Here is a 17,808-nt window from a genome sequence, read left to right as displayed (position 1 = left end):
TTTCAATGTAAACCGGTGTGATATTTTGAATTGAATGTCGGTATAAAAAAGCAAATAAATAAATTAAATAAATAAATAAATAAATCAATCAATCAATCAATCATAGGAAGTATTTTTTTCACTCAGCGCACAGTCAAGCTATGGAAACTGTTGCCAGAGGATATGGTCAAGGCAACTAACATGGGGGGGGGGGGGGGTTTTCAAAAGAAGATTGGACAAATTCCTGAAATAAAGAGTTATTAGCCAGGTAGACTTGGGGAAAGCCAGTGCTTAGCCCTGGTTGTGAGATACAAGAATTAGATCAACTATCGGTTGATAAAGATACTTCTGATTTGGATTTGACACATATAGATGATGCTGGGCCCGATGGATCTTGGACTGACCCAGCCTGGCAATTCTGATGTTCTTATGACTCAGGTTTCTGAGCTTCAGATGTTCATCCCTCTTTACTTAAAAGATGACATGGCTCGGAGACTTAAATTTGAAAACCTGGTAAACATCAGCAAAGATCTTAACCTGAGATTCTTAAATGTTCCCAAATCCCCAGGGAGAAATATTGAAGAAGTATTTCTGAGACATTTTGGAAAAAAATCCATTGAGGCTTTTCTACTGATATCTAAGATCTACTATTAGGCCCATGAAAAATACAAACAGGGAGATACCGAAGAACTTCGAGCAGGCTCTGTATCACTGGAAAGTCTGGATGTGAGCCATGTTTAAAAAGCTAATGTTACTTCTGTTACTTTTATATTAGACTGGTGATTTTTGCTGTAGGGAAGTGCGCTTCTTGGGCCTCACACTGTGCATCTTCCCCAATGTTGTCAGAGCCCACAGATGAAACGTAACCTGTTTGTATGGTGTTGCCAAAGGGCCTTGGCACACAATATGTTTTCTTTGTTATCCCTGGAAGTGTCTTTTGAAATATCAAGATGCAAGATATATTTTTCTATGATGGCAAGAAAATAGAAATATTTTTCATGGATAAAAATCTGTCGAATCAGGATAAAGAATCCGCAGTATCTTTCTCCTCTGTTCAATAGCTTCTCTCAGTGGGAGGGTGTTTAAAGGCCAATTTTCAAAGGGATATGCGAGGGTAAAAAGCATTTTACTTGTGTAGTTTGCCTGTCTGAGAATTGTTTACCCTGTCTGTGGGTAAAAGTACATGCGCCCTACTCTTATAAAGAATCTCTCTCTCCCCCATCCTGTGCCTACCAAATTGCTACAGCAAAGTTATATACATCAGTGGTGGCCCTGCCTCTGGAGTGCCCTCTTCCAGCTATCTAAAATTCATGTAGCACATGTGGCCATTTTTGAATGCACAAGGCTTTTAGACTCTACCTCTTAGCTTTCTGACCTTACAATTTGTATTTTCAGTGCAGCCTAGTTTTGTGTATTATATGAGAGACTCTTGTTACTGCCACAGTGTTTGTACGATTTATTTTTCTCTCTTAACAGCTGCTGGTTTGTACATCAAGAGCAGCGAGGCTCTGAACATAATCGCCAATGCCATCCATGCCAACCAGGATAGTGGGGTTGCAATATTTCAGAGCACCCAGCTGACACGCATCGCAAACAACAGCATCTCTTGCAATAGTTTGTCTGGCGTCCTTATTGAGACAGGGTGCAGGGTGGAGCTGCGCGGAAATGGCATCTACGACAATAGCAGCCATGGCATTTCCTCCAAGGGGGATGGGATCGTCATTGAAAACGACGTCCTGGGAAACCACGGGTGCGGCCTGCAGCTATTACAGACCGCAGACATGAAGGTGTGTAGTGATTTATCCTGGCTACTCTTTAGTTCTTTGTTTTTCCCAGCAGAATTTAATTGTATTTCACAGATGGTTATTCTATGTACTCAAGAGAGCAGGAGCCCAGTTTCTATAAGAAGCTGTATAGAGAATAAGAAAAATAGACACAGCATATATCCTAATAATTACTTTAAATCCATATTTATTTTATTTATTTATACCGTTGCTAAGTTAAATACCATCACAACGGTTAACATGTAGGCACATATTTAATGTAGGTAAAAGTGTACAATAGTACATTCTAACAGGTGCTGTCAAAGGTTCGGTTACAATATATCATTAGACATAGTTATTTAGTGAAGTAGTTCATGACCAATTGTACCAAGGTACTTAAACCGGTAGTTTTATTACACTGGTAGTTTTATTACATATATGGCTTTAAGGCCATTCTTACAAAAGCTCAGAGAGCATCATTATTATCCCAGGACAAGCAGGATGCTAGTCCTCACATATGGGGTGACATGAGTAATGGAGCCCTATGTACGGAAAACTTCTTTAAAAGTTTCTATGAAACTTTTGAATGGCACCGGAGTGCCTACTGAGCATGCCCAGCATGCTATGATATTCCCTGCCACAGGGGTCTCTCTTCAGTCTTCTTTTTTCCGCGAAGCCGTTAGCATCGCGGGTTAATAGGAGTCTTGAGGTGATTTTCACCTTGTACAAAATTTAACAAAAATTGTTTAACCGCAGGGGTTTTTTCAAATTTATTACCAGGGGTAACTTTTTCAGTTATCGATTCCCGGCTGGGAGCGATAATTTCGGGGGTTTTTGCCGTCGACGGCCGTCCGGCGCCATGGCCTCCGGCTTCAAAAAGTGCCCCAATTGCACAAGAACAATGTCAATTACTGACCCACATTTTGAATGTGTTCTTTGCTTAGGCAAAGACCACGATATTCAAAAGTGCAAATCTTGTGCTGAAATGACCAGTAAAGGTCGTCGTCTGAGGGCTGAGAAAATGGAGCAACTATTTTCCATTAAGCTCCTTCCACGGGCATCGACTTCAGCGCAGTCCTCTCCAACGGCTTCCGTTCGTCAGCTTATGCTCAAGAAAAAACAACTGGAAGCGGGAGATGCCTCAGCCTCTTCCCAGTCGATATCATCAAAAGCATCGACTTCGAGCAGCGATCAACAGAAAGAGAAGCATCGCCATCGCCATCGGAGGCGCAAGGATACGATGACCGAAGAGACGTCCACAGGTACGGCCTCTCCGGCTAAGAAAGCCCGGACGGAGGAAGAGGCTCCAAGGCCTACTGAAAGGCGTTCCCCACCGATATCGGTGCCGGGTTCCGAACCTCCTCAGGGCTCTGAGGGGGTATCGGCATCGCCTCCACCGCCTCCCTCCACAGCTGCTCTGTTTTCACCAGCTGCGCGAGAGGAACTTGACTCCCTGATACGTCAAGCGGTGCAACAAGCGCTACGTGAAGCGATTCCACCATCGATGCCGGTGCCATCACCATCGATGCCGGTGCCATCACCATCGATGCCGGTGCCATCTCCATCGACGCCCATTCCGTCGATTCCGAGGTCACCGACGATGCCAGCGGAACCGGAGTCGATTCCTCTCCCGGTAAAGTCACCGATGACGCACACGTCTCCATCGATCCCTTCCTCGGTGCCAGCGACACCAGCGCCGGTTCCTCCTAAGGATGTCACCGTGCTACATCCAGTTCTTAACAAACTGGACTCACTTTTGGACATCCTTACGAAGCAGATGCCTCTGGACCCTGTACCAGCACCGTCTGGAGTACCAAGGCATTTACCATTGGACTCAGTACCAGGCCCCTCAGGAGTACCACGACCTACTAGGCCTCGCTCACCGATTCCATTATATCCTCAAGATCCACATCAGGATACTGGAGACTCCACCTCTGAATTTTCTTCGGACAAAGAGATATTTTCAAATCCTTCTCCACCAATAGACCATAGAAAATCTCCACCGGAAGACCTCTCATTTACTAACTTTGTTAGAGAAATGGCGGAGACCATACCTTTCGCTATCCAAACGGAGGTAGATGAGCGACAAAAGACTTTGGAGGTCCTCCAATTCGTGGACCCTCCCAAAGAACTATTGGCAATCCCAGTGCATGAGGTATTCCAAGATTTACAGCACAGAATATGGGAACACCCAAGTTCTGTATCATCCGTAAACAAGAGGGCTGACGCCACTTATCTGGTACAACCTGCTCCAGGATTCCAGAGATCCCAATTGCCTCATCAATCAGTGGTGGTTGAATCTGCGCAAAAGAAGGCAAAAAGGCAAAAGTCTCATGCTTCCCTACCACCTGGGAAAGAAAGCAGATTCCTGGACAACCTAGGGAAAAAGATATTTCCGGGGTTCCATGCTGGTCTCAAGGATTGCTTCTTACCAGCTCTATATGAATCAATACCAACGAAACCTGTGGAAACAGGTTCAGGAGCTCTCGCTTTCCCTTCCAGAGCAGTTTCAGGAATCACTACAAAATGTTGTACACAAAGGCCTTGATTCGGGCAAGCATGAAGTTCGAGCAACTTACGATTGCTATGAAACAGCAGCACGCTTGTCAGCATCCGGCATAGCTGCCAGAAGGTGGGCATGGCTGAAGGCCTCTGATCTTCGTCCAGAGGTACAGGAGCATTTATCGGACCTGCCTTGTCTAGGGGATAACCTCTTTGGGGAGAAGATTAAGGAAGCGGTGGCAACCTTACGAGATCACACCGAAACCTTAAAGCACTTATCCTCTCAAACTCAGGATACTCACACTTCTTCCAAGAAATATCCCAGACGGGACACTCGCCGACCACACTACCGTCCACGTCGGTACTATCCCCCAGCAGGTAGGCAAAGGGCTAACCGCCCAACACAACGCCAACAACCAAGGCAGAGGCCAGCAAGACCTCAGCCACCTCCACAAACCACAACTACTTCTGGTTTCTGAACAACACCAGAGAGCAGCAGCCAGTCCAACCCATTCCCAGAAATACCAGTAGGAGGCCGCATACAGTACTTCCACAACTATTGGACCTCCATTACCACCGACCAGTGGGTGTTATCCATCACCACTCACGGTTACAGACTGGATTTCCTAACTCTCCCAAAAGAAAATCCACCAGATATTTCCTCATTCCAAAGAAAACAGGAGGCCTACGTCCTATTCTAGACCTCAGAAATCTCAACAAATTTCTCAAAAAAGAAAAGTTCAGAATGGTGTCCCTAGGCACCATTCTACCTCTTCTTCAAAGGGGAGATTGGCTCTGCTCTCTGGATCTTCAAGATGCGTACGCTCACATTCCCATTTATCCTCCTCATCGCCAGTACCTGCGATTTCGAGTACTGAATCAACATTTCCAATACAGAGTGCTGCCGTTCGGCCTTGCGTCTGCACCAAGAGTGTTCTCAAAATGCATGGCTGTAGCGGTGGCACACCTCCACAAGCAGAGAGTGCACGTGTTCCCTTATCTGGACGATTGGCTCATCCAAAGTCCATCGAAAGAAGGAGCTCTCACTTCTCTCGAGCTCACTATCCAAGTGCTGCACTCCCTGGGATTTCTAATCAACTACCAAAAATCCCACCTATCACCAACTCATCTCATACAGTTCATAGGTGCGGAACTGAACACTACATTAGCAATGGCTTTTCTTCCAAAAGACCGTGCTCAAACACTTGTCCGGTTAACTCACGCTCTTCGCAACCACACCCAAGTTACAGCTCACCAGTGCCTCATTCTTCTAGGGCACATGGCTTCCACGGTTCACGTAACTCCCATGGCCAGATTAACCATGTGACTACTACAATGGACACTGAAAACTCAGTGGATTCAAGCCACTCAACAAATGTCCACGCCCGTTTGTGTAACTCCAGAACTCAGATCTGCACTTCTCTGGTGGACATCAGTGAACAACCTACTCAAAGGCCTACCTTTTCAGCAGCCAGTTCCACAAGTGACTTTGACTACAGATGCATCCACCTTAGGGTGGGGAGCACACATTGGTCATCTAAAGACACAAGGCAAGTGGACAAAACTCGAAGCTTCTTTTCAAATAAACTTCCTAGAGCTTCGAGCTATACGTTATGCGCTGCATGCGTTCAAGGACTGCCTATCACACAGGACTGTTCTGATCCAAACGGACAACACAGTAGCCATGTGGTACATCAACAAACAAGGGGGGACAGGTTCTTATCTCCTTTGTCAAGAAGCAGCACAGATTTGGGACTGGGCCCTACTGCACTCGATTTTTCTACGGGCCACCTACCTAGCAGGCATCCACAACACAGTAGCGGATCGCCTCAGTCGTCAGTTCCAACCACACGAATGGTCCTTGGATCCAACAATAGCATTCAAAATCTTCCAACGCTGGGGTCAACCGACGATAGATCTCTTTGCATCCCAGCTCAACTACAAAGTGAACAATTACTGCTCTCGCCTCCGGCAGCGCAACAGCCTACCAACGGACGCATTTGCTCGCCCTTGGAATGCAGGCCTGTTATACGCCTATCCACCAATACCACTCATAACCAAAACACTAGTGAAGTTACAACAGGACAAAGGGACCATGATACTCATAGCCCCATATTGGCCTCGACAAGTATGGTTCCCCATACTGCTAGATCTATCAGTCAGGGATCCTATTCGTCTAGGAATAGCTCCCAATCTCATAACTCAGGAACAGGGTCAATTGCGCCATCCCAACCTTCAATCCCTGTCCCTGACAGCATGGATGTTGAAAGCTTGATCTTACGACCTCTCAACCTTCCATCCGCTATATCTCAAGTGCTGATAGCTTCCCGTAAACCTTCCACTAGAAAGAATTATTCATACAAATGGAAACGGTTTACTCTGTGGTGCACTCAGAAAGATTTAGATCCTTTCACTTGCCCCACTACTTCACTACTAGATTACCTTTACCATCTCTCAGACTCTGGTCTTAAGACATCATCTGTAAGGGTACATTTAAGTGCAATCTCAGCTTATCATAATAAGTTGGGAGATGCATCGATCTCCACGCAGCCTCTCGTCAGTAAATTCATGAGAGGCCTAACTCACATTAAACCTCCAGTTCATTCCCCAAGCATACAATGGGATCTGAATGTAGTACTCACTAGACTTATGCGTTCTCCTTTTGAACCCATAAGTACCTGTGACCTTAAATACCTTACTTGGAAAACGGTATTTCTCATAGCCATCATTTCGGCCAGAAGGGTCAGTGAATTACAAGCACTAGTCACATACGAACCCTTTACAAAGTTCTTACATGACAGGGTAGTCCTCCGGACACATCCAAAGTTCCTTCCTAAGATTGTCACGGAGTTTCACTTAAATCAATCAATAGTTTTACCTACATTCTTTCCTAGGCCTCATTCCCACCAAGGTGAAAGAGCCCTACATACGTTGGACTGTAAGCGTGCGCTCTCCTTCTATTTGAACCGCACTACAGCCCAGAGAAAATCCAGTCAGCTGTTTGTATCCTATGATCCAAACAAACCAGGCAAAGCAGTGGGTAAGCATACTCTGTCAAAATGGCTAGCAGATTGCATTCAATTTTGTTATGAAAAAGCAGGCCTTTCTCTTCAAGGGCGAGTAAACGCACACTCAGTCAGAGCGATGTCAGCCTCAGTAGCACACCTTCGCTCTGTGCCTATTCTGGACATTTGTAAAGCAGCAACATGGAGTTCTCTTCACACCTTTGCAGCTCACTACTGCTTAGACAAGGAAGGAAGACAAGATTCAGCATATGGACAATCCGTCTTAAAGAACTTGTTTCCAGTATAATCCCAACTCCTTCTACATCCAACCTGATGTGATTTCGGCTGATTCATTTCAACAACAATACCTCACGGTCACTTCAGCACAAAATGACTCAGCCTCTAGCTTGCTATTCACCCATATGTGAGGACTAGCATCCTGCTTGTCCTGGGATAAAGCAAAATTGCTTACCTTGTAATAGGTGTTATCCCAGGACAGCAGGATGTAGTCCTCACGAAACCCACCCGCCACCCCGCGGAGTTGGGTCCGTTACGTTTTATTATTTTATTTTTGGCTAACACTTATTGCTACAAAACAAGACTGAAGAGAGACCCCTGTGGCAGGGAATATCATAGCATGCTGGGCATGCTCAGTAGGCACTCCGGTGCCATTCAAAAGTTTCATAGAAACTTTTAAAGAAGTTTTCCGTACATAGGGCTCCATTACTCATGTCACCCCATATGTGAGGACTACATCCTGCTGTCCTGGGATAACACCTATTACAAGGTAAGCAATTTTGCTGTATCATATATATTCGTGTGAGTGGCACGATCTATACCCAGTGCTATATACTTAAGTATAATCATTTTCCAAAAGTCCAAAATTAAGTCAATTTTTATTGACTTCTAAATGTAAAACTCTAAAAGCTTCCTGATCATCCGCTGGAAGTATTGGATCCAAATCCCAGCCTAATGTCATCTCTGATCACTGCGGGGTATGATTACAAAGGCGGGTCATCGCCTAAGTGCCCCCCCACCCGTGCACCCCTTGGTGAGCCCCTGGACCCTAAATGCTGGTGCATGAGATTCTGTTGGTTAGTAATGTTTTTTGCTATTGTTTAATGTATTTATGTCACAGATAATGATGCATACGTTTTTAATCTAGTCTTCGTTTGCAGCATGTATACTAACAGCTTTAATGGGTGAAGCAATTCCAGTACTTTGTGGACGAGGGAGGTATGCGGGAATAGACAGGCACAGACCTGTTTTCTTGAAAAAGCATGTGCTTGTTCCTATTAAAGTTGAGCATTAAAATGTTACGTCACTGTATATTGTACAGGTGGGATATGTAACTTCAAGATAGGTAAAAATGAAGGAACAATATTTATATGATTTGATTTTGCAATATAAATTGAACCTTTTCTTTGTGTCAGAATCCTGGCATAATTTATTTGACTCTTTTCCTTTGAACTAAATATATGCTCCAGAGATTTCTTTTTAGAAAAAGCATGTCCGATAAAAAAAGAGGGAGGGGTTTTAAATATATATATAAACAGAACTAAAAATACAAAGGGTTGGTTTTGATTTTATGCCCCTGTGGAAGCTCTAGTTATAAAACTGGGTTGTTGGACTGCTTGTGTACTATATCACCCTCCTAATAATTTGTTAACCAAATTGGTTCCACTAGTGGGACTTCTAGTAATGTTACCATCCAAAAGCAAGTTATTTTCGATGGTAACATTGCCAGAAGAGAGTCCTGAGTTCATGTGGACATTAAAGAGATTTTAATGTCCACATGAACTCAGGACAATCATCTCTGGGCAAGGAGTTGTTGTCCATGTTGGACAATTAGTTAGAGGTCCAACACATTGTGCTGGGAACACACTGTACTTATTGATATGTCACCAGAATTGGCTGACTTTATTGTCTCAAACCTGTATTTTAGAGCGTTTTTGGTCTCATCACTCGTTCATGATGTTTTTTAATGTTTGACAGATCTGGGCAGTCACGATGTAGTAAAAGATAACATATATAACTAGGGAATTATTGGTACTCGAGGATTTCGGTAAACATTGGAACTTTGGTAGAGAAATTGGGAAGGATGAAATATTGAGTGTAGCTAAACTAACAAATTTATGGAAAAGCTAATTGTCTGATACGTATGATTTATTAGTGCCTGTGCAAAGGGTTTCTAAAAGATGTAGCTGTAAGTCTGCCCTTTGATTTGCTTATGATTTGAAGGTTCAAAGATAATCACTTAAAAAAAGTTGAGGCAATGGAGAAAGACTAAGGGCCAGATTTTCAAAGCCCTACGCACGCCGGGCCTATTTTATAAAGGCTTGTCGATGCACGTAAAGCCTTGGGACGTGTCTAAGTCCTGGAGTTTTACAAAAGGGGAGGGGCGGGGCGGGGTCAGAGGCTCCCGGCACAGCGGCCATTTGCCACCGTGCCAGGGGATAGCGTTCCGGCAGGCTGCTGGTGCGCTCAACCTGCGCCTGCCCAGAGGCAGGCGCAGAAGGTAAAACAAAAGTCAGGGGGGGGGGAGTTAGGATAGGGCTAGGGGGGGATAGGTGAGGGGAAGGGGTGGGAAGGTTAGAATAGGGGGTTAGAAAGTTCCCTCTCAGGCCGTTCCGAGTAGCGTGCGCACATGAACGCCAGTGCGCTTTTTCAAAAAATCTACCCCTAAGGATTTATCCACCCAAATCCTATATGGTGAAATACTGAAGGCTTATATGAATAGTTGTTATAAGGCCAAACAGGCCTTGTATGTTAAAAGGATTTAGAGTTCTTTGAGCCACCCCCATAAGCTGTTTGCGACTGTCAATGGGCTGATTAGTAAGACTCCAACCCATATAATGAAGTATCCAAACTGTGAGCAGACTGCAGACAACTTTAAAAAAAAGTGTAGCAAGCTACTATAAACCAGGTTTCTACCCCCATGAACGTATCATTTCTTGGAGCCTTACAATGTGGACTGAGCTGCAACTGGATCTGAGTGATGTGTTTTGGACCTGCCAAAAAGGGTTTTTCAACCCTGCCAAGACTGCAAGCCACCGCAACCAAAATGATGGAATATTAAAATATGTCAAAGGAGGTCACGTGACATGGTGGTGGAGTAGGACATGTTCCCTCCCTCCAGAGAGCCTCTATTTTCGCATTCTTTTTCTTCCTTTTCGTGACTAGCTTATCTACAAAAGAAAGACATAACTCTCCTCGCCCAAAAAATGATAAGAAACCACACGAAATTTTGTGGGTTTTCTTATCGTTTCGTCACCCCCTGAACCGTGACAAAATAGGAAATATCATCTCTATTTCCTATTTCGTCACAAATGAATGCACATCCCTAGCTGTTACACTCATTTTTTGCCGATAGTGGGGAATAGAGATTTTTTGCCCGGCCTGCAGGGTGGGGTGTTTAGGATTTGGCGGGACAAAGTACTGTGGGCTGTTGTCCATGTCGTTGATGAATTCAATGTTGTATGCCCTTTTCAAACTCTTTGGGAACATTATGCCCTTCCAAACCAGCATTTTTATGCTTACCTGCAAATACGTCCTATGTGAGATCCCTGTCCCTGACAGATCCCCATAACCATGCTTGGGAGCTTCTTTCGGATTTTTTGGATATGGACGACCCCACGAGCCATAAGATGTCCTTCTGGTATAAGTTACTAATGAAGCATCAACCTCTTCCTAACTGGGATGTCTTGGTGGCCGGCTGGAACAAAGAGCTGGGAACCAAATTGACCTCAGCCTATTATAAAGGCTGTTTTGGGCATACACAGACCTTATTAGTACATACGTCCCTTCAAGAACTACAGTTTAGATTTTTGCATAGATCTTATATAGCTTCTACACAAGCAGGTAGTTACAGGAGCCTTGGCAGCCCGCTTAGGCACCAATTTTGGACCTGTCCAGTCATTTATTCATTTTGCAATGGGTGCATAAATACTTGCTTTCCTTAACTACCACTTCTTTTGCGTTCACAGTGAATGTTTTTCTATGGGATGATACTAGGCGTATTACTTTCTCTAGCAAGTATGTAAAATGGTGTTGTATATTGATATTGCTTGCCAAGAAATGTATTCTGCAAAAATGGATCTCCTTAGACCGGCCCCCATAACACAATTTCGCATCCTGATTCATCATACCTGTGTTCTAGATAAATATGTCGACAAAATTGAATGGTTTACAAAAAAAAGAGATTTTGTCAAATGTTGGGACATATACGTCCAGTCTCTGTCTCCGTTGGCTCGAAGCCTGCTGTGTAAATGTGGCCTTATGCGCACACCTGTGTTACCTCAGGATCACTCATTATGGGAATGGGGGAGGGGGGTTTCAAATTTGCACACCTTCTCAATATAATGGTCCTCACATTGATTGCTGCCCGGAAGGATGAAGAGCTCCCTCCAACGGGCAATGCCTGAGCGAGGTAAAAGGCATAAAGATTGTGGAAGACCAGGTATTTCTATAGATTGGTTTAAGTTGTGTAAAGTGCAAGATTGTATAGCAAATAATGGAAAAATGTTTATTCTTTGTCTCTGTTGTTATCTTTTCAAATTTAATAAACAAAAAAAAAATGTCAAAATTCCTGTGTGCTCTCCTGTGAATGACAAATGTTCTGCAAAAACCAGCATCCTGCACTCACAGTGTTAAAAAGTTGGGAAAAGGACTGTAAAATTTAGCCTGCCCAAAGAACAGCACCATATAGCCAGCAGAGGAGGAAGCGTAAGGAATGCTGGGAGACCATTTTCAACATACTTTTTATTAAAGTGAACACAGCAAATGAGCATAGGAAACAACACATCAATCAAAGTATATACTCGCAGAGACATAGAGGTAGATCTTAAAAACATATGCGCGCGCATACTTTTGTTCGCACCACCGGCGCGAACAAAAGTACACCGAATTTTATAAGATACGCGCGTAGCCGTAGTGCATCGAAAACACACGTCCAAACCTGGGCTAACAGTGTGCTCCGCCAGAGCGCACTGTACTGTATCGGCCTGATAGCTGGCTAAGAAGGGGCAAGGCTACTACTTAGGAAGATAAGTCTTAAAACACTACTTATCTAGTTAAGTCAGATAGCTGGATAAGTTTTAAAAGCATTAGTTCTGTCTTAGCCAGATAAGTAACGCCTTAATACTTATCTGGCTAAGTAATGGTTTTGCTGCTACTTAATCGGATAAGTTCCAAAGTCACTACTTAGCTGGATAACTCAGAATTTGTCCAGATAAGTGCCGCTTTCAAGATTTAAATAAATAGCGCGCAACTGCTATATTTGTGTATTTTTGCATCTAACTTTAAAAATATACATGTGAAGTTTTTACGCGTATAAGTTGTGTAATTTTCTAACAAGCGCGGAAAAAAATTACTAATTTTACCAATTAGTCTGCCAGTTTGCCCAGTCCATCTGCAGGTCATCAATGTCCTCCTGGGTCTTTTGTCTGAAGTCCCCCCATTTCACCCAGACCCCCACCCAGTCAGTATTTCACTTTTAAGACATTTGCGATCACTTACTCCAGATATAGAGCAGGTGTAAAAATACACAAGTAAACTGCCAAATGCGCATGCGTAAATTGCTTATAAAATAGCAAATTATTTGGGCAAATGTTGGCCCTACCCTGGAACCCCCCTAGTCTGCCCCTTTTTTTACAGGCTCAGCTTTTAAAAATTCACCTTAAAGAGTTTTAGGAAAAAAATCAAGGCCTCGGAGGGAACTCCCTCGGAGGGAACTTTCCTTCTGCCCCCCCCCCACCTAACCCCCCCCCCCAGCCCTACCTAAACTCCCCCCCCCCAACCTTTGTTATACAAGTTGCGCCTGCCTCCGTACAGGCATAGGTTGCAAGCACTGGCCGAGTACCGGCGCGGGATCCCCCGGCCTAGAGGCCCTACGGAGGCCTCTGGCCACGCCCCCGCCCCTTTTTTCAAGCCCTGGGATATAGGCGCATCCCGGGGCTTGCACGCATCGCTGGGCCTTTGCAAAATAAGCTCGGCACGCGTAACCCTCCTACTCGCGTAACTCCAGTTGGATTTACGTGCGTAGGGCTTTTAAAATCTGCCCCTATTTGTTTTATACGTATGAATAAGTATGTTTTATTGTGTTTTTATGTGTTTTGTCTATGTTTTCATTTATGCATGATTATATACGTTGAAGAACTGTACTCCGCTCTAAACAACTACTTTGTTGCATTTATGCAGAATAGAAGAATAGAAGAGATTTTAAATAAATAAATTTGTATGTATGTTGTTTTTTTTAAATACCAAAGTATTAGTGTCAGCCTTCACTCCGGTTTACAATTATAACAACAATTTACATTAACAGAAAAACATCCGAGGAGCAATTATATCAACAAATAGCATTAGAACATCAGGAGAACAATAGTGAAATAATTAATGTAAAGTGACATTGGTAAAGAGCTTGGTTACAAAGCTAATATAACAACGATTAACATTAGGACATCAGGGGAGCATTAAAGAAACAATTAATCTAAAGTGATATTGGTACAAAAGCTTGATCGCATTGCTAATATGAGGACATTAAGTCGAGTTAAAGGTTGATCGATAATTATGGTCGAAATTTTATGGGTCTTTTAGATTAACGCAATGACTGTAGAGTGGATTTCCCGGTTAGGTACGAATGGGTGAATATACAGGAGGTAATATGTTGGTTGCAGTGAGGGTGGAGGGTTATATTGATAAGTTAGAGACATCACAACGGTTTCCACGCATATTTTATGTTAAAAGGCCAAAATTCAAATTGGAATAAGTACTACTTATTCAGCTAAGTGATGCCACTTAACCAGATAACTCAGGGGCAGGGAATGAGTGGATCGGGGAGGAGTCAAGTTGGCTAGATAAGTTGAACCAGCTAACTCTATATTCAGAGTTAACCAGCTGAATTATCCAGCCTACTCTGGATTCACTGGTTTCACTTATCCAGATAATTTTAAGATATCCAGGTATATTCAGTAATGCGGCTACACCCTGAATATACAGTGCTAGTTAGCCAGATAAGTTTATCCGGCTAACTAGCACAGCCACGCGGCGGCTGAATATGGACCACTTCCTTTATAGACCAATGCTTAACCCAACACCCAGCTCCTCTTCCATTTTTTACCACTAAGTTTTGTAACAATTCACACAGCCACCAACATTTGTGAGGTGGTTGTTCAAAAACATCCAGCTTCAAGAATGCTCATTCTAACCCAAGTCACTCTGTGCAGGTTACCCCGACCTTCATGAAAAACTGCTGCAGTTGCAGTGTTGTTGAGGTTGGAACAATGGCAACCTAATACAGCTGTACCATTACTGTTATGGTTGTAACCTAGCCTGATCAGTTGGAGTTTCACGCTGTGCCCATTAGCTTGTGTTTTCCCCTCTTTGGTCCTCTAAAGTTTCATATGACCGAACAAACTCTGAAGCCCCTCCACCATTTCATCTACCTATTAAACCCCCCGCCCCCCCCCCCCTTCCCTCCCTCACCTTACCACTGTGCTGTGAATCTGTCTCAAGCAAGTTTAAATTCTTTCATGATTTTCTTTGTTACTACCTCTGCTGGTAGGTTCTTCCAAGCCTCCAATATCCTCTCAGTTAATAAATATTTTATAAAGTCTCCTTTGCACTTTCTTGCCTGTAACTTTATATCATGACTCCTTGTCCCTGAATTTTCATTTTTATAGAAAATTTTACCTTTCCATTCTTTTTTGAAGCCTGTCAGATATTTAAAAGTTTTAATCATGTACTCCATCCCTTCTTTCCTCCAGCAAGTACATTTTTTGTAAGGCTTGTGTCACGGGCCTTGTATCATTTTAGTAGCCCTTTTTCTGAATTGCTTCCATTCTCTCATTGTCATTTGAAATGTATGGCCAGTATTAAAGATAATAGTCTCGCAAGTGACCTATATATACAGAGACAATATTTCCCACCTTCTTCCTCGCTAATAATTCCTCTTTATGCAATCAAGCATACTGTTAGCTTTTCCAGTTGCTTTATTACATTGCTTACCTTCAGATCATCTGAGATAAGTACTCCTAGATCACTCTCATCTTTGACCAGGGCCGATATAAGGATCTTAGGTGCTCTAAGCAAACCTTACAGCCTTGCAGCACACCCTTCCCTGGCATTTCCCATATACAATTAAAAATTATGCATTTATAATAAACAGATTTTACATGAAAAAGAACATTCAAAATACAGTCTGCTCAGATAAAATATCACTTTCAACATGCATATTATATTTACATGCATTGCTGTGGTGCCAACCAGAAAATCTTGCAAAAAAGATAGTTGGAACCCATATGGTATTAGCAATGGCGTATCCAGAAATGATTTTTTTTTGGGGGGGGGGGCCGGCCCAAGGTTAACATTGGTGTGCAGTTGACAAAAAGTCTAGGCCCTACTATTTGTTCTCTTATCAATAAATAATGCCTTAGAGTGCATCAGACAATGGATTTCTAAGTAGTTTTATCATGTGTTGCTTTAAAATTTTTAATTCTATTATTTCAAGCTCTTACCAGTATAAAAAATATCTTATTAATCTATATTAATTTATTTTATATTTATTGTAGTTTATAAATACATATTATGTAAAAAGTAACGAAAGTTTAACAGAAACATCAGATCCAATTATGAAATAAAAAAATATATAAATGTATTCTTTTATGAATCCTCTTTCCAAAAATGCAGAGAATAACATATGTACAATAAAACAGCCATAATCACAATAATCATCATAAGAACTTAAGATTCGCAAAAGGTTGCAGAACAGAACTAGGAGATGCAAAAAAATATATATTCAAATGCTGGTGCCACTTCAGTGACAGCAAAACAAATTTCCTCCAAAGCCAAACACTTTGGGGCAGATTTTCAGAGCCCTGCTCGCCTAAATCCGCCCAAAACCGGGCGGATTTAGGCGAGCAGGGCCCTGCGCGCCGGTGAGCCTATTTTACATAGGCTCACCGGCGCGCGCAGAGCCCCGGGGCTCGCGTAAGTCTCGGGGTTCTCCGAGGGGGGCGTGTCGGGGGGCGGTCCCGGTCGTCGCGGCGTTTTCGGGGCGTGTCGGCAGCGTTTTGGGGGCGGGTACGGGGGCATGGCTACGGCCCGGGGCGGTCCGGGGGCGTGGCCGCGCCCTCCGTACCCGCCCCCAGGTCGCGGCCTGGCACGCAAGAGGCCCGCTGGCGCGCGGGGATTTACGCCTCCCTCCGGGAGGCGTAAATCCCCCGACAAAGGTAAGGTGGGGGCTTAGACAGGGCTGGGTGGGTGGGTTAGGTAGGGGAAGGGAGGGGAAGGGGAGGGGAGGGCAAAAGGAAATTCCCTCCGAGGCCGCTCCGATTTCGGAGCGGCCTCGGAGGGAACAGGGGTAGGCTGTGCGGCTCGGCGCGCGCCGGCTATACAAAATCTATAGCCTTGCACGCGCCGATCCAGGTTTTTAGCAGATATGCGCGGCTCCGCACGTATCTACTAAAATCCAGCGTACTTTTGTTTGCGCCTGGAGCGCAAACAAAAGTAGGCCTATTCGCGGAGTATGAAAATCCGCCCCTTTATGAAGTAAGACCAATCCCTACACAAAAAAACACCTAGAACCTTCCCATGCCATACCATAACAGCATTAACTCTCAGGACTCAAACAGCAGCAACCTTATCTTAAAAAAAGGCAGCAAAGGCAAGCATTACACCAAACCCTAGAACACTAATACCCTACGTAGTGGGCATACAGAACAAGCCGAACTGCTATAAATCCCTTCTGGGAAACTACACACTAGGCAAAATACTTTACTTCTGTCACATATGTGCAACATGGACGGAGCCTTACTTAATACAGAATAAGGAACTACAAATTAGAAACAAACATACAGATAAAACTGAAATGGAAAGCCTGAGAAACCAGCCTCAGCCTCTGTGAACACTGGAATACTGAAGAAACAGCAAAATACAAATTTATGAGAAATGCACATTCACAAAGATGGCATATTCCAATTGCTTAAAATCCAAATTATTATTTTTTTTATCTTTGTTGTCTGATCTTATTTTTCTAATCGGTTGGTCCCAGTCTCTTTTTTCCCCTTGTCTGTTTTTTCCTAATTCCTTTTTCAGGGTCTCTTTTATTCTTTCTGTTTTTTCTCTCTCCTCTTGACTTCTTCCTTCCTCCTTTATACACACACAGATTCTCTCTCACATGCACTATTTCAAACAAATGCTTTCTCTCACACAGGCTCCCACTCTTGCATGCTCTCTCTCATATATACACAGGCTCCCACTCTCATATGCTCTCTCTCACATACAGGCTCTCGCTCTCATATGCTTTCTCTCATATCCAGGCTTTTACTCTCACATGTAGGCTCTCACTCGCAGGTTCCCACTTCCACCCACTCTCTTTTACCCAGGCTCCTACTCACACACATAAGTTCCCACTCTCACACGAAGGTTTCTACTCCCACACAAACACACAGGCTCTTTTACATGCTCTCTCCCACATGCAGGCTTCCACTCCCACATGCTCTCTCTCACATCAACTGTCTCTCACACCCACATGCTTTCTTTCATACATACACACACAGGCT

At 43.7% G+C, this 17,808-nt stretch overlaps 1 protein-coding gene across 1 annotated transcript in view; it reads left to right on the top strand.

The window, feature by feature from the left end:
* FBXO10 (F-box protein 10) overlaps positions 1-17,808 on the top strand; it is a 286,312-nt gene that overhangs the window by 228,603 nt on the left and 39,901 nt on the right. Inside the window, exon 10 of the mRNA XM_029603080.1 lies at positions 1,456-1,766. Coding sequence (XP_029458940.1) covers positions 1,456-1,766 — 311 coding nt within the window. The remainder of the gene's footprint in view (positions 1-1,455; positions 1,767-17,808) is intronic.

The sequence above is a fragment of the Rhinatrema bivittatum genome, chromosome 1 (genome assembly GCF_901001135.1).
Source record: "Rhinatrema bivittatum chromosome 1, aRhiBiv1.1, whole genome shotgun sequence".
Taxonomy (NCBI): Eukaryota; Metazoa; Chordata; class Amphibia; order Gymnophiona; family Rhinatrematidae; genus Rhinatrema; species Rhinatrema bivittatum.
The sequence above is the reverse complement of the archived record's forward strand: the minus strand, read 5'-3'. Positions and strand labels throughout refer to the sequence as shown.